The 26,584-nt window shown below is 39.5% G+C and overlaps 1 protein-coding gene across 1 annotated transcript in view; it reads left to right on the forward strand.

Annotated features, from left to right (window-relative positions):
• The window catches only part of Tbc1d5 (TBC1 domain family member 5), a 247,774-nt gene that overhangs the window by 170,392 nt on the left and 50,798 nt on the right, over nucleotides 1-26,584 (forward strand). The window contains exon 14 of the mRNA XM_051204190.1: nucleotides 17,597-17,682. Within this exon, the coding sequence (XP_051060147.1) occupies nucleotides 17,597-17,682 (86 nt within the window). The remainder of the gene's footprint in view (nucleotides 1-17,596; nucleotides 17,683-26,584) is intronic.

The raw sequence follows: 26,584 nt of genomic DNA on the forward strand, positions 1-26,584 counted from the left end.
TATTCTCCACTTTCTCTTCTACTGGGTTTAGTGTATCTGGTTTTATGTTGAGGTCTTTGATCCACTTGGACTTGATTTCAAAAACAATGTTTTGATTTATAGCTACCTGATTTTGACAGAAAAGCAAACAGTTCAACGAGGGAAAGAAGGTTCTTTGTAAGAAATGACTTAGCTAAACTTACACACGTGAAAGAATGTGAGTCCCAGTGTCACATTACATGGGACTTGAACTCTGATGCAGACAACAGTTAAGTCTAAAGCACTGACCTCTCTGAAACAGACACAGGAATAAATATGTATGATCTTGAGCTGGGCAGTAATTCAGGGTTGTAACATGGAAAGCACAAATGTTAGAAAATAACTGATAAGTTAAATTTGCTCAAAGCAAAACATCTGTACTTCACAATGCATTGTTAAGACAATGAAAACATGACCCATAGATGACAAGAACATATTGGCAAATTATTTAATTTGTAAAAGTCTATGTCCAGGATATAGAAAGAACTTAAAATTCAAAAATAAAAAGACAACCCAATTCCAATTGGGTAAAGAAGCTGAAGAGATATTACTCCAAATATCAGCAAGTGACCCAAATGTACTAGACAGATATTGAGTATACCTGGTCACCAGGGAAATGCAAATCACAAACATTTGATGCACATTAGAATATATGTGATATTACAAAAAGATAATTGCAGTGAGTGTTAGCAAGCATGGAGACAAGTTATTCTTCCTGTTTTGCTAGTAGGAATGTAAAATGATATATCCATTTTGGAAAACACCCTCAAAGTGTCAAGTATGAAGTACTATGAGACTCAGCAATTTCACACATAGGTGGAATCCAAGAGAAATGAAGATAGATGCACAAAAAAATTGAAAGAACGTATTCAAAGCAGAATTATTCATAATTTCCAATGAGTGGAAACAACATGAATGTCTATAAACATAATGTGCTTATCCATAAGGAGATATTTTGCAATGAAAAAGAATTAAGGATACCTGCTATATCTATATCAGGGATAAATTAAAATTATTTTTTTTAAAAAAACTATCACAAAAGACACCACCTTTAGTAACACAAAGCATTAAGATTACGCAAATCTATAGATGTAGAATAGTAGTTTCCTAGGGTGATTGTGGAGGGGTTGGAGGTGAAGAATTATAGGGAATTATTAGTGAATACAAGGGTTTGGGGGAGATAATGTACATGTTTTAAAGTTAGATTGTGGTGCTGGCTGTACAACCTTTTTAATATACTAAAACCCACTGGATTATATCCTTAATTTGGGAGGATTCTATTGAGTGTAAATTAGCTTTCAGTAAAATTAGCTAAAAAATAAAATGTGTAAGGTATGGTAAATGACACCCACCCTACCCCCCCCAAACACACACATCACACTGATGCAGAATTATGGGACAAAGTATTGAAACATGTAACCCTCGGAGGCCATCTCATTCAAATAACTGTACAGAGTCTGGCTTCTAAAGAAACATCTATAGAGAAACAGGGTGAGGATCAACCATTTGCAGAATAGGAGATTCAGAAACAAGGCATTACTTTTTTTTCTATGCTGTATTTTTTATTTTTATTTACATACCAACCCCAGTCCCTCCTCCCTCCCCCTTCTCTTGCACTCCTACCTCCTCCTTTCCCACCCCCATCCACTCCTCAGAGCTAGTAAGGCCTTCCTTAGGGAGTCTATAAACTCTGTCATACCAACTGGAGGCAGAATCTAGCCCCTCCCCCTGGATCAAGGCTAAGCAAGGTATCCCACTGTAGGGAGAAAGCTCCAAAAAGCCAGTTCATGCACCTGGGGTAGGTCCTGGTGCCACTGCCAGCCGCCATCCCCACCCAACAGATCAAGCCACACAACTGGCACACACATTCAATGAGTCTAGTTCTATCCCATGTGGATTTCCCAACTGTCGGTCCAGAGTCTGTGAGCTCCCACTAGCTCAGGTCAGCTGTCTCTGTGGTTTCCCAATCATGATCTTGACCCCACTTGCTCATATGATCCCTCCTCCCTCTCTTCAACTGAACTCCAGGAGCTCAGCCCAGTTCTTGGCTGTGGGTCACCGCATCTACTTCCTCCACCTTCCCTCCCCCAACTCAGTCTTCTTGACCCCTCATGCCCCATCCCCCACCTCCTCTCTTCTACCCCCATCCAGTTTACCCAAGAGATCTTAACTGTTTTCCCTTCCTGGGACCTTCCATGTATGTCTCTCTTTGGGTCCCCCTTTTTACCTAGCTTCTCTGGGGAGGTGGATTGTGGCCTAGTTTATCCTTTGATTTATATCTAATATCCACTTATGAGTGAGTATATACCATGTTTGTCTTTCTGGGTTAGCTCAATCAGGATGTTTTTTTCTAGTTCCAACCATTTGCCTGCAGATTGCAAGATGTCATTGTTTTTAACAGCTGTGTAACACTCCATTGTGTAAATGTACCACATTCATTCTTTAGTTGAGAGGCATCTAGGTTGCTTCCAGGTTCTTACTATTACAAATGATGCTGCTATGAACATAGTTCAGTAAATGTCCCTGTGGTGTGATTGTGCATCCTTTGGGTATATGGCCAAGAGTGTTATAGCCAGGTCTCAAGGTAAATTGATTCTAATTTTCTTAGAAACCGCCATACTGACTTCCAAAATGGCTGTATAAGCTTGTACTCCCACCAGCAGTGGAAGACTGTTCCCCTTACTCCACATCCTCTCCAGCATAAACTGTCATCAGTTTTTTTTTTTTTTTTTTTTTTTTTTTTTTTGACCTAAGCCATTCTGGTAGGAATAAGATGCTATCTCAGAGTTGTTTTGATTTGCATGGTTGTAAGGAGTAAGGTTTTTCCGCCCACTGCCGCTGGTCTTGTCCCGCCGCCGCACCAGTCCCAAATAACACACTGAGACTCTGTATTTGATATAATTCTGTTGGCCAGTTACTTGTTTCTTATCAGCTAGCTCTGTCTTAAGTATTAACCCATTTCTATGTATTTCCACGTGGTCTTACCAGTGAGAGGCAGCTGGCGGTTCTGCCTTCTCCAGACTCTCCATCTTGACTCCTCCTTACTACTTCCTATTTCCTCCTTGTCTCCTAGTCCCTCCTATCTTCCTTTCCTATTGGCCAACAGTGCTTTATTCATTAACCAGTATCAGAAACATATATACAGAATGACATCTCCCATCACATGGTGGCTAAGATGTTGAACAATTCCTAAATATCTTTCAGCCATTTGACTTCCTTTCTGTTGAGAATTCTCTATTTAGATCTGTACCCAATTATTAAATTAGATGATTTGGTGTTTCCATTCTGTACACTGCCATTTTGTCTTATTGACTGTATCCTTAGTTTCAGGAGGTTCCATTTATTGATTGTTGCTCTCAGAGTCTGTGCTACTGGTATTATATTTAGGAAGTGGTCTCCTGTGCCAGTAGATTCAAGGCTCCTTCCCACTTTCTCTTCTATCAGGTTCAGTGTAACTGGATTTATGTTGAGGTCTTTGATCCACTTGAACTTAAGTTTTATGCATGGGAATAGATATAGATCTATTTGCTTTCCTCTACCTGTCAACATTCAGTTATGCCAGCACCATTTTTTGAAGATGCTTTCTTTTGTTCATTGTGTAATTTTAGCTTCTTCATCAAAAAAAAATTGGGTGTTCATAGATGTGTAGATTAGTATCAAGGTATTCCATTCCATTGATTCATGTTTCTGTTTTTGTGCCAATAGCAAACTGTTTTTATTGCTGTAACTCAATAGCAAAGCTTAAAATCAGGGTTGGTGATGCCTCCAGAAGTTCCTTTATTGTACAGGGTTGCTTTTGCTATCCTGGGCTTTTTTTTTTTTTTTTTTTTTTTTTTTCCATATGAAGTTGAGTATTGTTCTTTCGAAGTCTGTGAAGAATTGTGTTGGGATTTTGATAGGGATTGCATTGAGTCTGTAGATTGCATTGGTAGGATTGCCATTTTCACTATGTTGATCCTACCTATCCAAGAACATGGGAGATCTTTAAATCTGATGTCTTCTGCAGTTTCTTTCTTCAAAGACTTAAAGTTCTTGTCATATAGGTCTTTCACTTGTTTGGTTAGACTTATGTTAGGTGTTTGTGGCTATCGTAAAGGGTGATATTTTTCTGATTTCTTTCGGCCCATTTATCATTTGTATATAGGAGGGCTACTGGTTTTTTTTTTTTTTTTTTTTTTTTTTGTTAATCTTATATCTTACCATATTACTAAAGGTTTTAATGAACTGTAGGAGATCCCTGGTAGAATTTTGGGGGTCACTTATGTATCTTATCATATCATCTTCCAATTTTTATCTCCTTGATCTCCTTTTGTCTTGTTGGTCTAGCTAGAACTTGGAGTATTATATTGATTAGATATGAAGAGAGTGGACAGCCTGAGACAAGGCATTCTTAAAAGCATCCACAGTTCTTTCTTTGGTACAAGACATGTGTGTGTGTCTTATGAGATGATGTCACTGTACCTATCTTAGAGACAATCTGTCAAAAGGTAGGTGGCAATAGGAATGGTCTCCCATTGCTCTCAATGCTGGTCTGGATAAACACCATCATGATCACAATCTGGGTAATAAATCCAGGAAGGACCCCACTGAGTAGCCAGCATGTGTGTATCTTTGAATGACATCAGTCCTCCATTGCTGACTAGGCCACTTTGAATGGAGGTAGGATAATACTTTATGTTGTAAAGGCCAGTATCAACAATAGAGTTCACTTTTCTTAATTGAAGGGAATGGATTGACTGGGTTTGTTTATGTGTTTATTAGTCAGGAACCTCTAGAGTAACAGAACTGTTATAGAATGTGTGTGTATATGTGTGTGTGTGTGTGTGTGTGTGTGTATGTATGTATATATATATGTGTGTGTGTGTGTATGTGTGTGTGTGTATGTATGTATGTATGTATGTATGTATGTATGTATGTATGTATGTTCCCAGGGGATTTGTTAGAATGACTGACAGGCTGTGATCCCACTAATCCAACAATGGCTGCCTATGAACAGATGGTGCAAGCATCTAGTAGTTGTTCGGTCCATGAGGCTGGATGTCTCAGCTGGTGTTCAGTGTATGCCAGAATCACAATGAAGTAGGCTCTGTGCCCTGAAGGAATGCACTTACTAGTGAGGCAAGAGCAACCAGGCCAAGGGCAAATGCTTTGTTCTTCCATGTCCTTCATATAGGCTTCCAACCGAAAGTGTGGCCCAGACTAGAGGTAGATTTTCCCAGATCAAAGATCCGGATTAGAAGTGGATCTTCCAGCTTCAAATTAAGCAAAAGTCCCTCACAGGTGTACCCCCTCCATTTTGGGGGTCTTAGTTAGTTCCAGATGTAGTCAGTTTGACAAGCAAGAATAGACATCACAATGTGGTTTGAGGTTTCGTTTGTGCTCATTGGAGTATTACCAGGATCATGGGGGGAGGGGGCGCATAGCGGTTGTTTAGTTCCTAAGAGAAGAGCAGGAAGGGCAAGCCAAGAAGGATGAGGGGCAAAACTAGAGTGAAAAGGATAGGGGAACAAACATCCCATGTTTAGCGGTTACTCATGCATCCGCCTCTATACTTTCTGTGATGGTCACTGTGTTGCAAGGATATGGTGGTGCTAAAACTGGCATGACTTACCCTTAAGTATCTTCTCCTATAGGATGGTAGAATCAACTAATTACATACAACAATGCTGTGTCTGCAAAAAAGCGCTTAAGAATGGATCTGTATAGCATTGTGAAACAATACAGGGCTTTTCCTGTATTGTTTCTCCAATGGAATGACAATTTAAAAGAATAGATGACAATTGCAGTGGCCATTCTGAAGTATTACCAGCTATTACAATTCAGTTTCTTCTGCTAGACTATCCTATTTAGTAATATTATAACTTTAAACTATCTGTATATGCAACTACACAATATATAGCACAATAGTATAGCTTACCATTTCATTACTTAATTATATAACTGGGATCTTTGAAAATCCAAATGTTTAAAAATATGCTTGACATGGTAGCACATACCTTTAATCCCAGCATGCCAGAGGCAGAGGCAGGTGGACCTTATTGAGTTCAAAATACGCATGCCAAACTGGAGGGGGAAAGCCCACAAGGCCCCAACCCTACACAAAGAACCACAAGCTGCTAAGAAACGCTGAGGGGAAAAATAAACTTTCCCAGGGAAGAGCAGACCAGGTGGTTAACTGGGACCAAACAGTCAGCCCTGAAGATGCACACGTGTGGCCGTATACAGACTGAGCAGGTTATATTAGGAATATGTGTATTCATGTATGATCTCAAAAATAAAAGAAATTTAACTAATCAAGCAAATTTAAAATAAAGAAAGCTTAATAGCCTAGATATTATAAATCGCCTACAACTGTTGTGTTCTTCACAACACTGGATACTCGAAGGGGCTTTGGTTTTTTAAGCTGAGCTATTTCAGAGGTTATTGATTAAAAGGAAAATACAATTTTATCTACTCTCCAGAAATTTATACCATATGCCAGTGTTTATATTAGTACATGAATCCAGAGTAAAATAGTCAAGGTTAACTAGCTGAAATCACCCACCTATTAGACTCGACCACCAAAACTGTCATCTGGATCAGTATACCGTCTGCATTGGCATTCTGTGGGCTCTCTTCACTTAGAAACATGAAGTTATTTGTTTATACTTTAATGTTAAACCTAAAAGCATTGCAAGTGAAAAAAAAATGCCTAAGTGAATGGGTTTTACTAGTAAATGATATTTAAATTCCAAGATGTTCTATAATTGAAATTATTTCCAAAACTGCATCAAAAGCATGTTGTGTTAGGTTCCTTTTCCAAGTCTCATTGTGTAGGACTGAAGTTTTTATTTTTTAAGTTTAAATTTTTGCCAATTAAAAGGGAGGAAATTGGGTCCTAGTCTCTCAAATCCCCTAAATTCCAAAATCTATTCATGAGGGTCTAAAATCCCTAAAATCATAATATTGTTTTTTTTATTCTCATTTGAATTCAATAATTATTAGGAAGGAGAGAATCATTCACCAAAAGACAGAGAAATGTCAAACTCTTTAAACCACAGAAGTAGACCCCTGCCCTCGCTCGGTAGACACCAAAGGGAAGGAGAAGGGAGAGAGCTGAGTGCCCGGGAAAGAGCAGAGAGCATGCCTACCTGAGTGAACAAGAGACGGTCCGCAGCTAAATCCTACCGCCCACATACATGTAAATACCAACTGTGGCGTGGGCTTGGGAGCTGTGCTATGTTAAAAACCATAAACAACATTAGGAGAGAGAAGAAAATGGTTCTCTTCTGGTGCCTGTTGTAGAAGTGAGAGTCAGGATAATGCACAGGCGGTTCAGACGCTTGTTGACATCTGAAATCCTGGCTGGCATGGGAGAGACCGCATGCCTCTTTTGGTCGGTATATAAAACAAGGCTGTCATGGGTTCAGAGGCTTTGCATCTATATTTGCCCGGTTAATGCTGGTCTTGCTTTCTTGTTCTTAAACTTTGTCTTTTGCCTAAATTTTATATTAATTGTTCTAAGATTGTAATAGTCACTAGTCATAACATATTCATACTCTATTTATAAAATGGTACTTCCTACCAAAATATTAGTATATGCAAGAGACCATTTTAATTTTGGTGCTGAGTTCATAGTCTAACAGACTACTAAATTAGAATTTTTTTGTTCATTTTCTTAGATGAAAATGTATTAACTTGACAAATACATTATACTCATACCTTTTAGATTTCCAAATGTTTTTCAAAAAAAAACATAAATTTTTTTCAAAATTTCATATATTGTAAATTTATTGCATAGTAGGCATTTAAAATCAATTCACAATATAGGCTGGTGTTGTTTGTTGTTTACTTTTCAAAAAGACCATTTGCTTTTTATGGAGAAGGTATGTTGTGATATTTTGTTTATGATCTAACAAATAAAGCTTGCCTGAAGATCAGAATGCAAACCTAGCCACACTAGTTAGCCATAGAGGCCAGGCAGTGGTGGCACACACCTTTAATCTCAGCACTCGGGAGACAGGCAGACTACCCTGAGCTACACAAGATTGTTCCAGTCTAAAAGAGAAACAGAGCTCACACAAAGGGGATGCCAGCACTTGGAGTACCACACTTTCAATGCCAACTCTAAGGAGGTGGAGACAGGAGTGATTTGGCTGGATGGAGAGAGGAATACCAAGTGGGAGGAGACAGGAGAGAGATGCAGTTTGAGGCAGTCTGTGGAGCAGTGCAGTCTGCAGATGCAATCTGAAGACAGGATCACCCTTGCGGTCTGAGCATTGGTAAAGCTGAGAACTCTCTAGTGGCTGACTGCTTTGCTTCTCTGATCTTTGGCTTTAACCCCAATATTTGTCTCTGGGTTTTATCATTAATATCAGTTAACATTTGTGCTACATTTGGCATCCAATGCGGGGTGTACGAATGCAAGAAAAAGCCACTTGCCTGTGGCTTTGCAGTGACCAGCATAGGCAGTAACTGCACACAGCCAGAGTTACTGACCTACCAGCTAGGTTTTCTTTTCTTCTCTCCTGGTGGGCTTTCCCTGGACCCCCTTCTCTTGCTGCTGCCAAACTAAGTAGCTGCCTTGAAATGTGATCAGGCTGTTACTGTTCTGTGCAGCAGCAGTCAGCCTGACATGGTAATTGTCATTGGTGGCAAATTTGGTGAGGTAATTGGGAATTCTCAAAGGGAAGAATTAGTTGAAACAGAGAGTTCTTTGTCACATTATAAAATGGGAAACAGTATTGAAATGGAGAGAGTTGGGTCTCTGTATGATTACATAAGCATGAGTTAAAAAATGGAACAATTAAATGAAGGGATAACCAACTTAACTGGGATTGCCATACTATTAGTTATCATTTTGACAGTCTTTGTTGTCATTTTGATAATCCTTGGTTTAGCTCTTAAAAGTTGTTTGGTATGAGTGCCAAGATACAGGCCTTACAAAAACTTATTAAAACAGATCATAGAAATATTCAAACCCAGACAAAGGAATTTAAAGGAAAACCAATTTCAGCAATACATTATAAGAGAGGAACAGCCTAAGATTTTCAAACAACAACCTTAATATATCCAGTAGGCTAACAGGAATTGCCAAATGATAGTGGCTCTGTAAGTGCTGACTGGACTCCTATTGCAGTGTTAGATTTAAGGAGACTCAAGAAAGTGATAGTCTCATATGGCATGCATTAACCATTTATGCAGATGTTAAACTTGTGGTAAACTTACAATTCTCCCTAGAGACGTAAGAGGCTTGATTAAAGCTGTTTGTAGAACCTGGTCTACAATTACAATGTAGTGCCTGGTTCAGTGAAGAGGCTAAGACCACAGAACAACAGAGTAGAACTAGAAGTATGGAAATTTCTAAGATCAACTTCTTGGAGAAAGAGATTATGCTACTATAGAAAGGCAATCTCTGTATGATGAGCAAGCCCAGGCTTTATGTGGAGCAGAAGCTTTGAATGCTTGGGACAGAATTGGAGAGAAGTAGGAAAGAAAATTGAGTCATTCACTAAAATTATTCGTAGCCCAAAGGAGCCTTTGTGGATTTTTTTTTTTTTTTTACAAAGATTGACTTCAGCAGCAAATAGAATGGTACCAAATTCAGAAGCTACAAATAATAATTGAATCTCTGGCTTTTGAAAATGCTGATTCTCAATGCAAAAGGATAATTAGGCCTTTAAAGGCAAGATCAACACCTTTGGGGGAATGGATCCTAGATTAAATCAGTATTGAAGCTCATGACCGTGATGGACTCTGTGGCTTGGTGGCGGCAGATGCAATCTGGTGATGCAATCTGAGGACAGGATCACCCTTTCAGTCTGGGCATTGGTAGATGTAAGAACTCACTAGTGGCTGGCTGCTTTGCTTCTCTGATCTTCAGCTTGAACCCCAATATCTGTCTCTGGGTTTTTATTATTAATACCAATTAGAATTCGTGATACAGAATATCTTGATTTACTACTCATCATATATTTTACTACTATAGCAAAATGAGTATTGTGCTCAATCACAAGTAATGTATGATACTCAACTTCTGGATAAATGACAGGGAAGAAAACAAGTTACAAAGTGTGACATTGTAATGTCTAGACATAAATATTCTGTGTGTGTGTGTGTGTGTGTGTGTGTGTGTGTGTGTGTGTGTGTGTAAAACAGAATTCTGTGAGTATGTGGGGTTCTAATTTCTGCCTTTTTGATAACTGTATTTGTAGTTAATGATGGGGCAGTGTGTAGTAATAAAAGACAGAATGGTAAGACCTTCTGTGAACCCTCTAGCAATCAGTGAATATCAAACCACAGAATTCTCCAGCTTTAATTACAGGCAAAAGAAAAGGCACAATTAGCATTTTAATATAGAAATATCTTAGGCTTTAGGAGAATTATGATAAATCTAATGCTGCCTAACGAACCAAAGAGGGGATATTACAACAAACTGTCTCCTTAGGAATATTTGTTTAAATAAAAGCAACAATACTTCATCCTTATCTCTTTTGGATAGTGATCACCATTTCAGGCTGTTCTTTGTTCCAGCTCTAAAATACCTTTAGTTTGGTTTTGTTTTTTGTTGTTGTTGTTCTGTAATCGGTAGTGTTTATTTTCTATAAAACTACAAGAAGAAAACGGTGCTCACTTGGCACTGCTGGGAGAATTGTTTGGGGAGAGCGTCTGCTTTGCAGCTTCCTCTTGCTCTTGCCATGGCGTCTCTGACTTGGATGTGGTAAGATTATGTCAGTCACAACATATTAAACTGACTACTTTGCCATGGCTGAGTCTCTCCCACCTGCCTACCCTAAACACCTGCAACATATGTTTGTGTAAGCCTGGAATGCTTTGCCGTTAGGGTCCTGAGAAATTCCCCTAGAGCTTTTTGCTTATAAACAGCTGAGCAATTCATTTTTTTAATGATGGTTGCCTTTCCCCTAACATTGAAACAACAATATATTCACTAAAATAAAGGTCTCATTTTTCATCAAAGAAAAGCATTCCACATATTTTGTGCTGTTTCTCCTTCAGAGCCTTATTTTTCCCCTTTACTAATCTGGCATGTTATAAAAATTAAGGATTGGTAACAAGAAATTAGGAGAAAGAACAGAGTGTCTCATTTGCCAGATATTTTCTTCATGCCAGACACATATTATGCTACAGACATAAAGTTCTGTTTTTTTGTTGTTGTTTAATACTATAGAAACTTTTTTCAGTTAAGTTTAAGAATTATGGCCAATAAACTATAAAATGCCAATACTTTAAACATATTATAGGTAACCACTATAATTACTAAGTTCATAAGCTAACGAATACCAAATAGTATAATTTTATATCTTTTGAAAAGTTTGTAAGTATATGTACTCCCATCTAATAATAAGATAGCCTGTTCTTCCACATATAAAATGGGTGTGGTTTGTCTTCCTAGTATGCTTCCTGCATGCTTCAAGCATGTGCAGGTGTGTGTGTGTGTGTGTGTGTGTGTGTGTGTGTGTGTGTGTTTAAAATGTTCCACAAAACCTACTGTAAGCTTGTCCATGATTATTAGAAGTGCCTATTAAATATTACAGATTTCACTGTCCTACTGTCATATCTGCTTTCTGGATCAAAGTCTGTCCTGTATGCTGGTGCTCAGGAGTGTTGGAGGGCGTTATATTCCCATCTCACTTGAAATTGTATCAAGCGCCTAACATATTATTTTCATTATGTCATTGAGTTCCTCCTGCAGTTTCACTAACTCATGTCCCATATGCTGAGGAGTAGAAGGGGTTTGAGTACATGCCAAAATGTCGCTTCTTCTCTAGTGGTCCTGTCTTCAACATGCAACTTTAAATAGACCTGAGCTCCTACTGGTAGAAAGGATGTTAAGAGCAGTAGCCCTTAAATTGGTTCCTTTGTTCTTTGATCTTCTCATGTGTCTGTGTAAACTCCTCTGAAAGATTCTCTGCTCTTGAAAAGGGAATGGTCACTTTCCATCTGGAGTTCCAAAAATGATTCAGAAAGAGATAATCTTATCTTCAAATGAAGGGCAAGAATGAGGGCATCTAAACAGACAGGACTATTTGTAGCGACCTTTTACATGAATTTGATTTTATCAGGCTCAGAACAAGGAAGGTTGCTGCAGACCATCTGGTGGTTATTTGCACTTTTTGCATCATATTATATTATAGTTAGTTATTCTTCCTATGGATTAGCACTTAAATATTTATATACTGCCATAGAAAGTTAAGCTTGAACTAAAAGTATTGTAATGTTGCTGTCATGGATAGAGTAGGCAAGAGGGAAGGAGCAGAGTACATGCTACAAACAGGTGTAGCTTGCAGAAGGGCCATGGCTGCTCAGCATTCAAAGCCCTGTTTCTCTGAGACAGTTGTCTTGGCTGGAGTTACTTTAGGGAAAAGGTGACTATCCTAAGGGCCTGAGAAGTGAGGAAAGCTAACTGACTCTAACTGGTAGATGATTGCATCTCTTAAGTTCATTCCTGTAACTAAGCCTTTTTTGGAAGTTGTTTGGGGTTCTTCCTGAAATAACAAATATTGTACCAATAATCAAAACCCAAAGACAGATATTAGGGTTCAAGCCGAAGATCAGAAAAGCATAACAGTCAAACCACCAGAGAGCTCTTCCCTCTACCCAGGCTGGGGAAGATCCTGTTTTCAACATGACTGGAGACTAATTGCCAGCTCTGAGGCCCTGCCCTGTCCTATATACATGCTTTTCTAGTTGCTGGGATTAAAGGTGTGCACCACCACTGTTTGGCCTCTGTGGCTGTGGCTAGTTTTCCATTCTAATCAGCAGGCAAGCTTTATTAGATCATAAACAATGTATCACCACAATTTGGAAAGCCAGAAGCCCACTGCATGGTTTTGCTTTTTTGGTTTGGTTTTCCTTCTAAGACGTTGATCTCCACTGCTATCAATTTTGCTTCTGTAAGTTACTTTGTCTGCAAGACTTTAATGTGATTCCCCCATATCCTAGCCTATCCATACCCCCTCTCTCTCTTCTGTGTGTGTGTTTTAATGTATATTGGTTTTAAGGTGATCATGGTAGTGTAAAATCCAGAATGTGAAAATAGCTTTAAAAAGACATGGTGTTAAAGGTGTCAACATATTCTCTACCGTAAGAAACTGTAGCCTTCATAGGGTCTGATCTTCCTCATATAGAGTTCTGCATGTGTAAAAGTCTAGTGCCTCATAGTTTAGAGATTTTAGAGATTTTAAAGAACTAGTATGTTTTTATACAGTATATTTGCGAGAAATTGTTCAAAGCAAGGAAAGCCAAGCATCTCTTTACCTCTTTACCTAATCTCATCCTTCCGAGGAAAGGATTGCTTCCATTGGGGGGCGGGTATGTAGTCTTGATAGTGACTGAAATCAGTTATTTAGTTTTGATTTGGTTCTTTGACACATTTCTAGTGGCTACTGAAATATTTATTGTGTGATAGGCTGTTTTAAAATTACATCATTCCCTCCTTTTCTTCCCACATCACCTCTCTTGCACTCTTTCAAATTCATGGCTTCTTGTCTTTAATTCAGTGGTTCTCAAGCTGTGGTTTTCGACCCCTTTGGAGAAGTCACATATGAAATGTCCTGCACATCACTTATTTACATTACAATTAATAACAGTAGCAAAATTACAATTTTATGGTTGAGGGTCACCACACTATGAAGAACTGTATTGAAACTGTATTAAAGGCTGAGAATCAATGCTTTATTTAGCACTCTCTGTCTCTCTCTCTCTGTCTCTCTCTCTCTCTCTCTCTCTCTCTCTGTGTGTGTGTGTGTGTGTGTGTCTATTACTAAATATAATGTTACTTGTATGTATATATTTTCAGGGCTAAACATTTGGTATTGGATAACTGATCCCCAGAGAAGGCTATTACTCCTTCTCTCTTTATTGCTTAGTTTCCTGTAGTTCTTTGTTGAAGTTGAAGCCTCCTAGACTTTCTCCTATTCACATTAGCATGTGGATTGATGTCACTCTTGTTCAGGTCTTGTTTACACAGCCAGTGCTGGTAAGACTTTCTGGGTATAGTTTCTCTGACATTTAGTATGAGATACAGTCCAACAGCAAAATTCCTATTGCTTAGATTCTTAGAATCTTTCCTTCCCCTCTTCCACAATGACTCCTGAGCATTAGGTGCAGGAGTTGTGTTATAGATATATCAGTTGGGACTGGGCTCCACAGTTCTGCATTTTGATAGGGTTTGGGTTTATGAATGGTCTCCATCTGTTGCAAAAAGTTATCTTGATGATGGCTAAATACTACACTTATCTGTGAATATAAGGACAAATAGTAAGAACGTTTGTTAGCTTTGATGCTGGTTTACTGACGTGGTGATCATAGATTCTCCAGCAACCTTCATTCACCAGTGTTGAGTAGTTAGGAAGGCTTGTAGTACAAGCCATGGTTTCCCTCTTGTTGAGCTGGTCTTCAGTGTAATTAGAGAGTTGTTGGTAATGACTGAGGTGTGTGTGCCACTACTGCACCCTCAGGGTTATGGCGCCATGCTCATCATTGGCGAGCTGCACAGGCACTATAGCTGTTAACTATTGGGTGTTTCTCTCTTTTGGGAGCTTCTGGTACCATAAAGCCTAGTCCTCGATGAGGAGGCTTCCAGGTCAGATCCAGCGTGGCTCCTCTTGAGTCTTTTGTCTGAAGTGCATAGTTCCTTCAGTAAGAGGACCTTTCCTGCCACCTCTGGGAGGCAACCAAGGGGTAACAACAGCGCATAAAGTTGTGGGAGTCTCTTGGACATCCCTGACCGATAACCCAAAAGAGGATTTCACATTCCTAGTGTTGGGGTTTTGTTAGCTAGTTTATGGCTCTTGGGAGGAACATCGTCAGTCCAAATGGAAAAGTTTCGATAAACTATATATGTGTAACTGTACACAAATGTACGGTATTATAGGTATCTTTAGGTAGACAGTTACGTCCTTGCAGTTTTTCAGGTACCCTCTCCTACCCTCCTTCCTCTCCCTTCATATTTCAGTCATCTCCCCTCGCCCCTGCAGACCACTGGAGCCCGCTGGGCCCCCTCAGTTCTTCTGCCCCCGGCCCCCATGCTCACTTTTTGCTGTTCTAGTTTGTACAGTTACTCCAGGTTATGGACTCACACCTGAAGGCTTGGAGCTAGGGACATCGGCTGAGAGAGAACATACATTTGTCTTTCTGAGCCTGGGTTATTCAGTTTTGGTTTGCTTTTTCATTTGTATATGTGTGTATTCCAAAATTGTCTTGACTTTAGAAAACATATTAAGAGCAGATAAGCTAACAGTTAATTAAAAGAAAGAAATAGAAGCAAATTACAAAACGACAGCAATGAATTTTAATGTGTAAAAGTACCCACACCTCCTTGCTGCTGATGTCCATATACTGATGTGTACAGCCTCGTAGTGATTTTCAGTTATGCCAGACATAGTTCTCTGCTTAACGGTGAACACAAGCCACATGTGCTATCCAGTGTTTGAAGTGGGGCCTGTCTCAAAGGAAACATGGCTTAAGTGTGAAGTAAAATACTAGGTTTCAGAGACTTTTCATACAGAAAGAATATATATCATTAATAAATTTACTTTCATTTGTTTCACGCATGTGTTTAATGTGTCTGTTGGATAATTTTTAATTGTCAGTGATGTTTCACTCTTGTGACCGGGTTATCTATATGTATGTGTTTTTGTTTTAGAAATAACACCATCTAAACAAGAAACCTTTGAATAACTTTGAACAGTAATAATTCCTTTTTACTGTCTTGGTATTTCATATGTAGTTATTAGTTATTCAGTATCAGCATCGTCTGTTTTTACTTCTTTGATATTGTTCCCAGCACTGCAGTCCTTTAAAATACCTCCCTTTGATTCTGGCAAGTCTCCTAGGGATTGAGAGGTAGGTCTCAGTGAAGGAACTACTGAGCCCCACTTATGTGCTCAAGTCAGATCATTGTTCCTAATAATGGCTTGAGTGCTTAGATAGATCAGCACTTCATGTCTTAAATTGCTTGTCATTTCTTTATAAAAATGTTTCAGGAAACTGGTTCATGGGATTGCTCTTTTATTATTTTCTAACAAATAGTAGCATGATCCTTTATTAGTTTGTTTAAAGTCAGAAAAGCCTTTTATATTAGCAAAAATAAAATGCTTTTCCTAGTACAGAGAATGAGGAGCAGAATCAGTCGTGAATTACTTTCTTGTGGAAGTTCCTTTTTAATGTAGATCCTGAGTAGGCTGTCAGTCCTTGAGTCCAGGTTGTCATCAGCTACCATGAGTGACCTATGTAATTCCTCATGAGAAAAGTTGCAGTTAGACATAATAGTATGGTTGTCACGGAAGCATCCATTATCTTCATCAAGGCAATTCAGATTTGATTGTTACAGATCTGTGTTGAATACCAAAACAATGGGACAGTAGCTGTAGCTAAATCACGGATTGTCGCTTCTGTCAGGTGATTAGCGCTTGCCTTAGAAGAGGTACACACAGTTGAGCGTGTAAATACTCTCAACTGAAGAGGAAAGGTCTGTCTGCCATGGCTGGTGAGACACAGCTTCTTAGCTTGATGAATCTCAAACTACTTAACCTTAATAGTTCCATTCCCCCCTCCACCCCACACCAGCATGCGTCATGGAATTATGTCTCCAAGGGATATCTAAGCATATCGGTAATTTTCTATTAAGATAAAATGCAGCTATTCGGTGTCTAAGTAGATCTCAGAGAACAGTGTGTGCCATATATTAAAGACCTGAGTGTTACCTAAATTAAATGCCTGGGTGGGCATTAGAAAACATTTAGATGTTTGTAAAACATTTTGTGGGATGTATGCAATTTAACGTGTTAGACATTGCACTATGCATTTAAATTATGGCATAAAAAAGACTAAGATTTTGCAGAGTGAAAGTATATTTAATTTTTATTTGTATGAAAGGAGCTTGGTACTAAAAACAGTTTAAACAGTAGCTGCAAATTTAAATGGACACACCCAACTTATTTATTTAAGGACATTTCTGTCTCGCTGTAAATAATATTAAATGGCAGAAAAGGGCAGTTTTTGCTTTATGGGAGGGTTTATTGGTGAATTTACACTGGTCAGTTTTATGGGCATCCTGCTATATTTTGTGCACTTATTAAGCTTATAAATAAGATTAGATGACCTAGAAATTGTTGACGTTAAAAGAATCCACTTTGGGAGGTGGCCTCAGTGTGCCACCTAGTGGACATATTTAGTTTTCTGGTCATCAAATACTCATGATCATTTTTACTTTGCCTCAGAAGTGCAGTTTTCTGGACACCTTGTCCCCTGGCCTTTTTTTATTGTTCATGCTTGTGTTTCAAATCAAATAACTTTATAATTTTTCTATAATTTTATCTCATTTTGAAAATTGTATTCTGAAATAAGTGAAAGCCTAAAAACCAGTCTAATGACACTGATTTATTTGAGCAATAGCACAGGCTAAAACTAAAATGTTTGGATTTTTTTTCAATTTTGATTAGCTAAGAAAGAAGCAATAAAAGCAGAAGCATGATAATTATTAAACATCTTATTATATATGTATAGAACATCAAAATGTTCATTTTAGTCATTTCTGTCTTTTTTATTTTAACGTATTGTATTTCTTTTTCTTTAGAGAAATCCAAGGCCTGTGACTTACCAGTTCCGCCCCAATTTAGACTACTACAAGGCCCGGGGAGCAGACCTTATGAATAAAAGCCGGTAAGTACCTTCCCCTTGGTAGCCGTTCTGAATCCAAACAGTATCAGAAGTATTTCCTGAGGATTATTTTCTGGATTTAACATGCCAAGGCTGGTATGTAATGAATCCTTGTTAAATAAATTGTGTAAGTTCTTTAAGACATCATAAAATGTTTTTGTAATGGTTGTAATATGAATTAACACAAGTACAAATGTAGGGAGTATCCTCAGAACACTAAGACTAGACCTAGCTCATGAAAGTCTGTACCACTGCTGAGTATTCATCTACAAGGCTCCAGAATGTCATGTCACAGAGATAGTTGCCTATCAGTGTTTGTAGTGTAACTATTTGTAATATTTAGATTGCCCAACAACGTAGAGGTGGATAAAGAAAATGTTTCTGCCACAAAAAAGTCTGAGAAAAGGGAGAGCAGGGCAGTATGGGGGAAGATATTCAGCATATAACATATACTTCCACGGAAAATGTCCTTTTATAGCATGGTATCATTACAATGAATACATACTGTAAATTTTTTTTAAACATACAAATTATACATTTTGATGTTATCAGCCTCATTTTTCTAACGCTAATAAACCTGAATAGTTTCTACTTGGTGTAATCTCTTTCTGGATCTTCACTGTTGAATGAAAAGAAGCAGTTCTATGATATATTTTTAAATTATTTCAGTAACAAAATTAAAATTGCATTTCCCAACTGGCTTTAGAACTACAAAATAAGCTTATAAATGCATCTTGTGTGATCGGTGATTGCATACATAGAACTCTTAAGGGTCACTGTAGGAATAAAAAAACATTAAAATCGTACTTTTAAAAGAAATTAACATTGGCATAAAGGGTTGATGAACAGTTCTGTTTTTTCATAATACTATGCTTAGATGTCTCAAGAGTTAACTTGTCAAACCAGAACCATTTCAAATTAGAATGCAATTTCAGAGTTTACTCTGGAAAACAATGTTAGCAATGATAAATGCTGCCAAGTTGTCCAAATTTTTTCCTTAAATGTTTTCCTGTGTGTTAACTTTTCTTGAGAATCCCAGCAGCTTAAATACACATTTATGGAGTGCATACATACAGCGTGTTCTGCATTAAAACAACTGCCGCTTAGGAACTGGTAGCTCGAGGCTGGGGAAATGCACAGCAAAGAGGCTACCTTTACATTTGAATCTGAACCCTTGACTACAACAGTAAAAACTGTAATGCTACTACAAAATTACCCCACTTTGATGGAGATGTTTGTCCCATGGTTGAAGGTAATTATGAGACCAGTTCCATAGCCCGTGAGACTTAACTGGAGCTCTGTTCTGTTTGTTCATTTAATCCACGTCTTGTTTCACCACTAGTAACTAGTTCATTTAATTCAACTTTTTTAGACAAATCCCTGCCCTCAGGAACGTTACTCGAATTTCCTCCTCTTTATGCAGGGGTTTAGTTTTTGTATGTTTTAAAGGGGAAAAAAAAAGAGTATTATGTTCATTTGTTCTATAAGGTATTTTTATCTGAAGACCCTTCTGGTCCTTGCCCAGTGACTACCTTTTGTGAAACGGCCAAGGAAATCTCAGTTCATCAGATTACACTGCCACTTACACCCTTCCCAAGTTTCCCGTTTGCCGTCAGTCATGCAGACGTGTGGGCGTTTGCGCCATTCTCTCCTCCCCTGCCCCCTCCACTCCTTTATCACAGGCTCACTGGGCCCTGGCTCTTACCTTAGCTTGGAGGGTTTGCACTTTGGCTCTTCCCGGCTGATGAGCACTGCTCCAACCTGACCTTGCCGGGCCCTCTCAGGGAGAGCCCTGACTGGTACCACCTCCCAAAGGACACTCTTTGTTGTCTGGCTGTCTTCTCCCTGTCTGCTGCCCCGATATCTTTTGAGAATTCATCCTTTTAAAGTACCATCATCCTTGTTGGTGTCTGTCGGTTTTGCCATGGCACTCGAGCCAGTTGAGGTCAGGTGCCTCCTGTCACCCGGTAAGCAAGGCCTGATACAGGGACAACACTCAGCAAACAGTCACTGTGTCCAACACCATCCCCCCAGAAATGGAAAGCACTGTGTACCCTTTCCTTTCTGTCCTTCCGTGGTTTTATATTACCTATTTATCCTGCTGTCCTTGAATTTCTCTTGTGTAGATATTATTTTTTATACACTTCCTTGTAAGCATACTAGGGTTCTTATACAAATATCATTTGATGAATGGAGGAAAAAAAATTTCCTCATCTCTTTTGAAATTTTCGGTCTTTTAGATTTATTATTCTTTTTATGTGTGCCTGTGTGAGTTTGGGCGAGCCACATTAGGCAGGGGCCCACCGAAGTCGGAGAATTGCAGGCTCCCTAGAAATGGCCCTGCCTGCTGTTGTGAGCCGCCACGTGAGTGCTGGGAGCTGAACCCAGCGCTCACCCACTCTTGCCCACTGGACCATCTCTGCAGCCTTTCTTTTGAAATTGTAAAGCTTATGATTGAAATTGGACCCATTTTAAATGTCATTCTTATTAAGTAGAAAGTATCAGAGGCCAGTGAACTAGGAAGAAGATGACAGTATGGATGTTGGCAAAAACATATCAAAATAAATTCCAAAGAACAGGCTATGAAGAAATGAGAAGTAAAGAACATCCTGCCTTTCTAACCAACAACCTGACAAGTAATGGAGAAATCACTGATGAGGTCAACTGTGCAGAAAAAGTTTAATGCTTATTATGCTTTTATTATTTGTCTGTCTTTATATTTGTGTGCATGTATGTATGTATGCATGTATGTATGTATGTATGTGAGTGTGCGCATGCCACGGCTTACATGTGGAGGAGGACAACATATTGAGGGAGTCAGCTCCGTCTGTCCACAATGTTGTCAGGCTTAGTGACAAACACCTTTACCCACTGAGCCATCCTTCTTGCCACAGTGCGACTGATACTTTTGGGTAGAAGCACTCAAAATATAATACCCTGAATCACAAATGCACAATGAGGGAAATGTCTATAATAGATATAACTGGCAGTATAAAATTGTTACTAAAGAACATGCATGCCTCATTAAAAAGCACAAGCTTTTCCTCCTTTTCTTTTTCTAAATTCCAGGGCCCCTTCCAGGCTTTTCTGTCTGTGCTCATTCCCTATAGAACTCAGCCTAGGTCATGACTGCTTATCATTAAGGGTCCCTACTTTATGTTTTAAGTTTTATTCCTTCTCTAGACTTAAATATTCCACTGTTTATCTATTTCCCTTAGATTCCAACTACATAACATAACACTTGTCATAATGAATTCTTGATTTGCCTCTATGCCCATAAGCCCATACCCCCATGCTGCAGACAGAAGTGGAATTCCATCACTGCAAGAAATCCCACCCCGCTTACCTCCAACTGCCTTTGACTCCTGCTCTGTCTCATGTCACCCATCAAGTCCACCAGCAAATCCTCTTCAAACTGTGTCCTATAACAAATGACTTTCCTCTCTGTACTGCCAACATCAACCGGATCAACACATTTCTCACCTCGCCATTTGGCTCCTGCTAGCCTCTCTGCTTCCTCCGTTTTTATGCACACTTTCTGGCCAGCAGCCAGATTACTGTAAGTAGTATACCATCCACTACTCAGAGCCTGTCTCCTGCCTCGCTCTCTGCTGTCTGTCCAGCCTCTTTGCACATGTTCACTGGGCTACAGCGATATGATAACAGTCTTTGCTCTGCTCCGCATGTGCATGGCCTCATTTTTCCTGTGCCTGACATGTTCTCCTCAAGAGTCCATGTGGCACACACTGCTCACTGTGGGGATGTGTCTGTTTGTTTCTTACGCTGAGTACAAACTCCGTAGTTGTCTTTTTTAGTGCACGGCACCACTGTTGTGCAACACTGTCCTCCAAGGCAAACAGTCTGCATCTGAAGGGGTGCAACTGTATCTGCTGACATCGTCGGCTCAGCTGGGTTTGGTGACTGATGGCGGTGGGGACAGTATCCAGCCATTCCTCCCAACAAGTTGTATGAAATTCTGCCCTAATTGCTCATGCCCTCAGGGTTTTAAGGAAGGTCTAGAGTATATATGCTGGAAAAGACTAGAAGAAGGAGCTCAAATCTATGTGGCTATATGCTGTATGGAAATTTTCCAGTGTAGCTACTATGGGGTCACCAACATTCCTGTGAATAACCCCTTATCTGTGTTCTGTAAGCAAGCCCAATAAACGCATTGGTTCCCAGGATAAACTTTTGGTGGAACTACACCCTACTTTGTAAATGGAACCTTAGGAGGATGGAGAGGCATTGGATTTTAACAACCACCATCTAATGTTAGATGGTCCTCTGCATGATACCGGAGGGGGAAAAAAAGGATAATACCACCCAGCTTCAAACTCTGGAACCTGTAACAGCACCCTGTCTGAAAAATATACTGGTTGAGTAGTGGCTCAGAGGGTATAGGAGTAGCCACCCACTCTGTGAGGTGGACCCAGACGTGACCCTGCTCAAGTGGCCAAGAACCTGGGACGAGATAGGACCTGGGCCTAAGGGAAGTCTACTACAGTTATCCTGCTAAAGGAACATAGAAACAAAGTCATTCCTAGTGACCATCATTCCTTAGAAATGAAATTATTCCTAGTATTTCTCAACCCTCATCAGAGAAGCTCCTTCCTGCAGGAGATGATAATCAACACAGACATCTACACCTCTACAAAGTGCAGCCTGAGGGACTCGAGTGGCCATTCCTGGGTGGAGGGTGGAGGGTGTCTTCACCAAACCCCTCCCTGCTGTGAGGGACTGGGAGTGGCCATTCCTGGGTGGAGGGTGGAGGGTGTCTTCACCAAACCCCTCCCTGCAAGGGTTTCTCCCAGATGCTCCCCCCATGTTCTTTTTTTTTTTTTTTTTTTTTTTTTTTTTTTTTACGAAAACACTATTCTGTAGCAGATATTCAGATATTCTAGTCCTCTGGCTCTCACAATGTTTCCTGGTCTCTGTAATTACTCCAGGTTATATAGTAGTATTTGTTGATGAACAGGGAAATAATCATTTTAATGAAGTTAAGTTTTCCTGCCCCCCCCCAGTGTTATTTGTAGGGGCCTCCCAACACTATCAGCCAGATGCAGTGACTTAATAGAGAACCCTAGTGATGTTCATGCTTATAACACATTGTAGAAAAGGAGTAGAAATTAAAGTCAGGAGTAAGGTTGGATCCTGGGGGAAAGATGCAGGCTTCTAGCAGTGGTATCTGACAATGTGCGCTAGAGAGCCAGCTGAGCCTTAGTGCCACCGTGAGTGTTTTTATTGGAGGTCCAGGCTTATAGGCAGAGAATACTAGTAATAACTAAGCCTAGCTACTCAGTCTGTCTCTCAGGAGGTCCATCTGGCATAGGGGCTAGAGAGGGAGGAGGACTTGATCTGGGAGGAATTGGGGGAAAGTAGAGCATGAATATGATCAAGAGGTCCATCTTCTGTGGTATGTTACAGGGCCAGGGTCAACAAGAACATGTATTTCTCACAAACCCCATTGTTACTACAAACTGTTAGGTGTGGCCAAAGTGCTAGGTATTTCAGGCAAGAAGCTTGGAGGTAATAGTCTAGAACTGACAATTCAGCCACAGGCCGATCCTGAATACCATTGGAACAGACAGTATTAGGGTAGCCCAGGACTGCTAAAAGGATGGTGTACCACAGACATCTGTTTTTGTCTAGAAGTTATATGGTACTAACATTGGTGTTTAAACCTGTAATTCACCTCAATTTAATTTTTGTATGTGGAGGGAGGTAAGATTTCAGGCTCAAAAAGGCAGAGGGGCCAAGACTGGGCCTGGCATGGGCTTTGGAAACCCCAAAGCCGACCCCTGGTGACACAGTGACACCTCCTCCAACAAGACTGTACCTCCTAACCCTTCCCAAAAGGGTCACCAGAAGGGACCAAACATGCGCTTAAATGGACTGTGGGGTCACGCTCATCTAAACCATGCAGATCCAGTACCACCAGTTGTTTGGAGGCTTTTCCTTTTCCTGATGAGTTAAATTGAATTAGTTTGTCACACCTAGTTCCTTTCTGGACTTTGCCCTTTCTCTTAAAAGACACTGAACTTCATTATGAACATTTTAGTAACTTTATTTTTAGATATGCTACCTTCTCAACTTCCTTTTCCTCGTTTGTTTGTTTGTTTGTTTGTTGAAACAAGGTTTCTCTGTGTAGCTTTGGAGCTTATCCTGGAACTAGCTCTGTAGACCAGGCTGGCCTCAAACTCACAGAGGATCCATCCGCCTGCCTCTGCCTCCCAAGTGTTGGGATTAAAGGCATGTGCCACCATTGCCCAGCTCCTTTTGGCTATTTTTGGCCTTTAAATTTTTAGGTAACTTTTATGATCAACTCTTGGATTTGTACAATTTTGGAGAGATTTTTGTCAGAAATAACATTAAATCTATAGAGACTTTGGAAAAAAGTGGTATCTAGGATCCTAGACTCCATCTTCATTTAGCCAGACCTTCACATTCTTAGTCTTACATATGTTTTAAATGAGAGAAAACTTATTTCTCCTTTCTACATCTAATCTGTGCCTTCGTTTTTAAAAATGCCACTGTTTCCTTTTACTGACTCACATTTTCCTCGTCTCTGTTGACTTCATTACATGCTAGAGAACCAGCCTTCAAACTCTTAACAGTTAGTTCTTGATAGAGAGTAAACTGCAACTACCCGGAATTTGGGGGAAGGTATTTGGTGATTCTCAAATTGTGGGAAGAGTGAAGAGAAAAACAAATTGTTAGTGAGTGAGGAAATTTGAAGCATGTCTTTTTCCATGTTTATGTGTCCTTCTAAGCTAGAGTCTCTTTGCTTGACCCTTAAGATTGTGGTTACATATTGGAATGGTTCAGATGGCTCTGGTATATAAGGCCAGAAAATAAATGAAAGACTACTACTCAAGAAGAGAAGTGTTTATTCCTATAGATATATCTTGGGAAGCTTAAAGGTTTATATCCTATGATTAATGTATAGTTGCTAATTACTCGTTATTGTTAGCTTAACCAATGTTATAAATTGTTCAGACCCAATTAGGTAAGCTCCAGGGTGTACCTTATATCTATCCATGTATCAATGCCAACCTTTTTATTCATAATAATTGCTATCTTTTTTTTTTTTTTTTTTTTTTTTTTTTTGGCTTTGTATCACATAGGGAAACAGACTGTCTGCCACATGTTAAGAGAGCTGTAGCCATTTGGGGCTGAGGAAGGCAGTGAGATAGGGTTTCTGTGTACCCAGGCCAAGGCTGTCCTTTCAGTATTACTCTCCTGACTGTACCTCACACCCAGCTAGAACTTTAGTCTTCAGCATTGAATTGAAACCCTTACAACTTAGATTCCTAAGGGTTAAATAATAGAAGCTAACTTTATCTTGTGGCTTTAATAACATCCTATAAACCTGGACTTCCTTGAGATGTAAAGTGAATTCTTTTTCTAAGATAAGAAACCTCGGCTAGGCATAATGCCTCTTGGGAGGCAGAGGCGAGTGGATCTCTGTGAGTTTGAATCCATGCTTGTCTGCCCATATAATAGAGATCTTGTCTGAAAAAGAAAAAATGACATAAAGAAATAATATGACATGCAAATTAAAGTTAGATAAAATAGATCTAGAAGCTGAGTCTGATGGTATATACTTGCATTCTCAGTATTCAGAAAGCTGGGCAGGAGAATTGCAAGTTCAAGGCCATATATGGGGCCATACTTCTCATTTAAGGGAGAAGATGGGAGGGTGTGTATAGGAGAGTGATGATCCACATTCAGGTAAGTTTAATACACCCAAAGTAACAGAATTTAATAAACTAGTTCACTTTATAGAATTGAAAGTCTCCAACTGAAAAGAATTTTTAAGAATATTAAATGTCCTGAATCATGAGAGTTACAATATAGATGTTTAGGACTAAATGTCATGCAATGTTTTATTCTCTGAATGCTGGCTAGTTGTGTGTCTTCTTATCTCAACCTGTTATTATGTGTAACCATAGCTAGAGTTAGTTTAATGCTATGTCCTTTTTAGCAAAATAGTAGCAATAGCTTATTACTATTACTATCTCCCCTAGGGCCTATGACATGACCTACCTCGTTTCAGGTTCTTGGCCCCATTTAGAGTGCCAAGCATGAGTTAACTCTTGTGGAACTGTCCTTAAATCCAGTCTCAAAGTGTTCTATTGCTTCCTTGACATTCCTGCCACTATTTGTGCCAGTGGGCATATTGTGCCTGACTACTTATTACTGTATCTCTCAGGGTTCACAGCTGGAAGAAGGGCGCAGAAATATTGTAAAAGCCAGAGGCAGGCAATTGTGTTTTCTAGACACAGCAGGACAGTTTCACATCTGAATTCACAGCACTTGTGGTTGCATTGCAAAATCAAACCAGACAAAACTCCAGCATGGAAGAGAGATGGAAGGCCCACTCCTAGCTCAGGAACTGTGAGGAACTGGTGGCTGCTAGGGGAGAGGGAGTTCATTTTCTTCAGGGATGCGGTTCCTGAGAGGGTGCCCTCATGCGTGCAGATACTGTAGTACTAAGTGCGCTCAGTGAGCTAAAATGAAAAAGACAAGCACTTGAATTGGGAGGAGATCGTGCTGGGGATGTAGGAGAAGGAAGTGCAAGAGAAGGAAAAGGGGTAGGCTTGATCAAAATGTTATATCTATATACAAAATTATCAACAAAAATATTAGACACTAGCTTAGATGTTAGAATTATTTTTAAATCACAAATGCTAATATAGACATCACAATAATCAAAATAGTACTATCATGCAACTCTGGCAACTAACTGTCTTAAATTTCCAGAGAGGTTGCTGTGCATATGTATAAAATAAATAAGTGTGAGCTGTAGCTCATTTATCTGCTCAGAGTAGATCAGTAATAACAAGGGGAGGTTGTCTCTATCGCCAGAACAAGGTGTTGTACTTTTGTACTTAAAAATAATCTC

Source organism: Phodopus roborovskii, unplaced genomic scaffold (assembly GCF_943737965.1).
Source record: "Phodopus roborovskii unplaced genomic scaffold, PHOROB, whole genome shotgun sequence".
Classification (NCBI taxonomy): domain Eukaryota; kingdom Metazoa; phylum Chordata; class Mammalia; order Rodentia; family Cricetidae; genus Phodopus; species Phodopus roborovskii.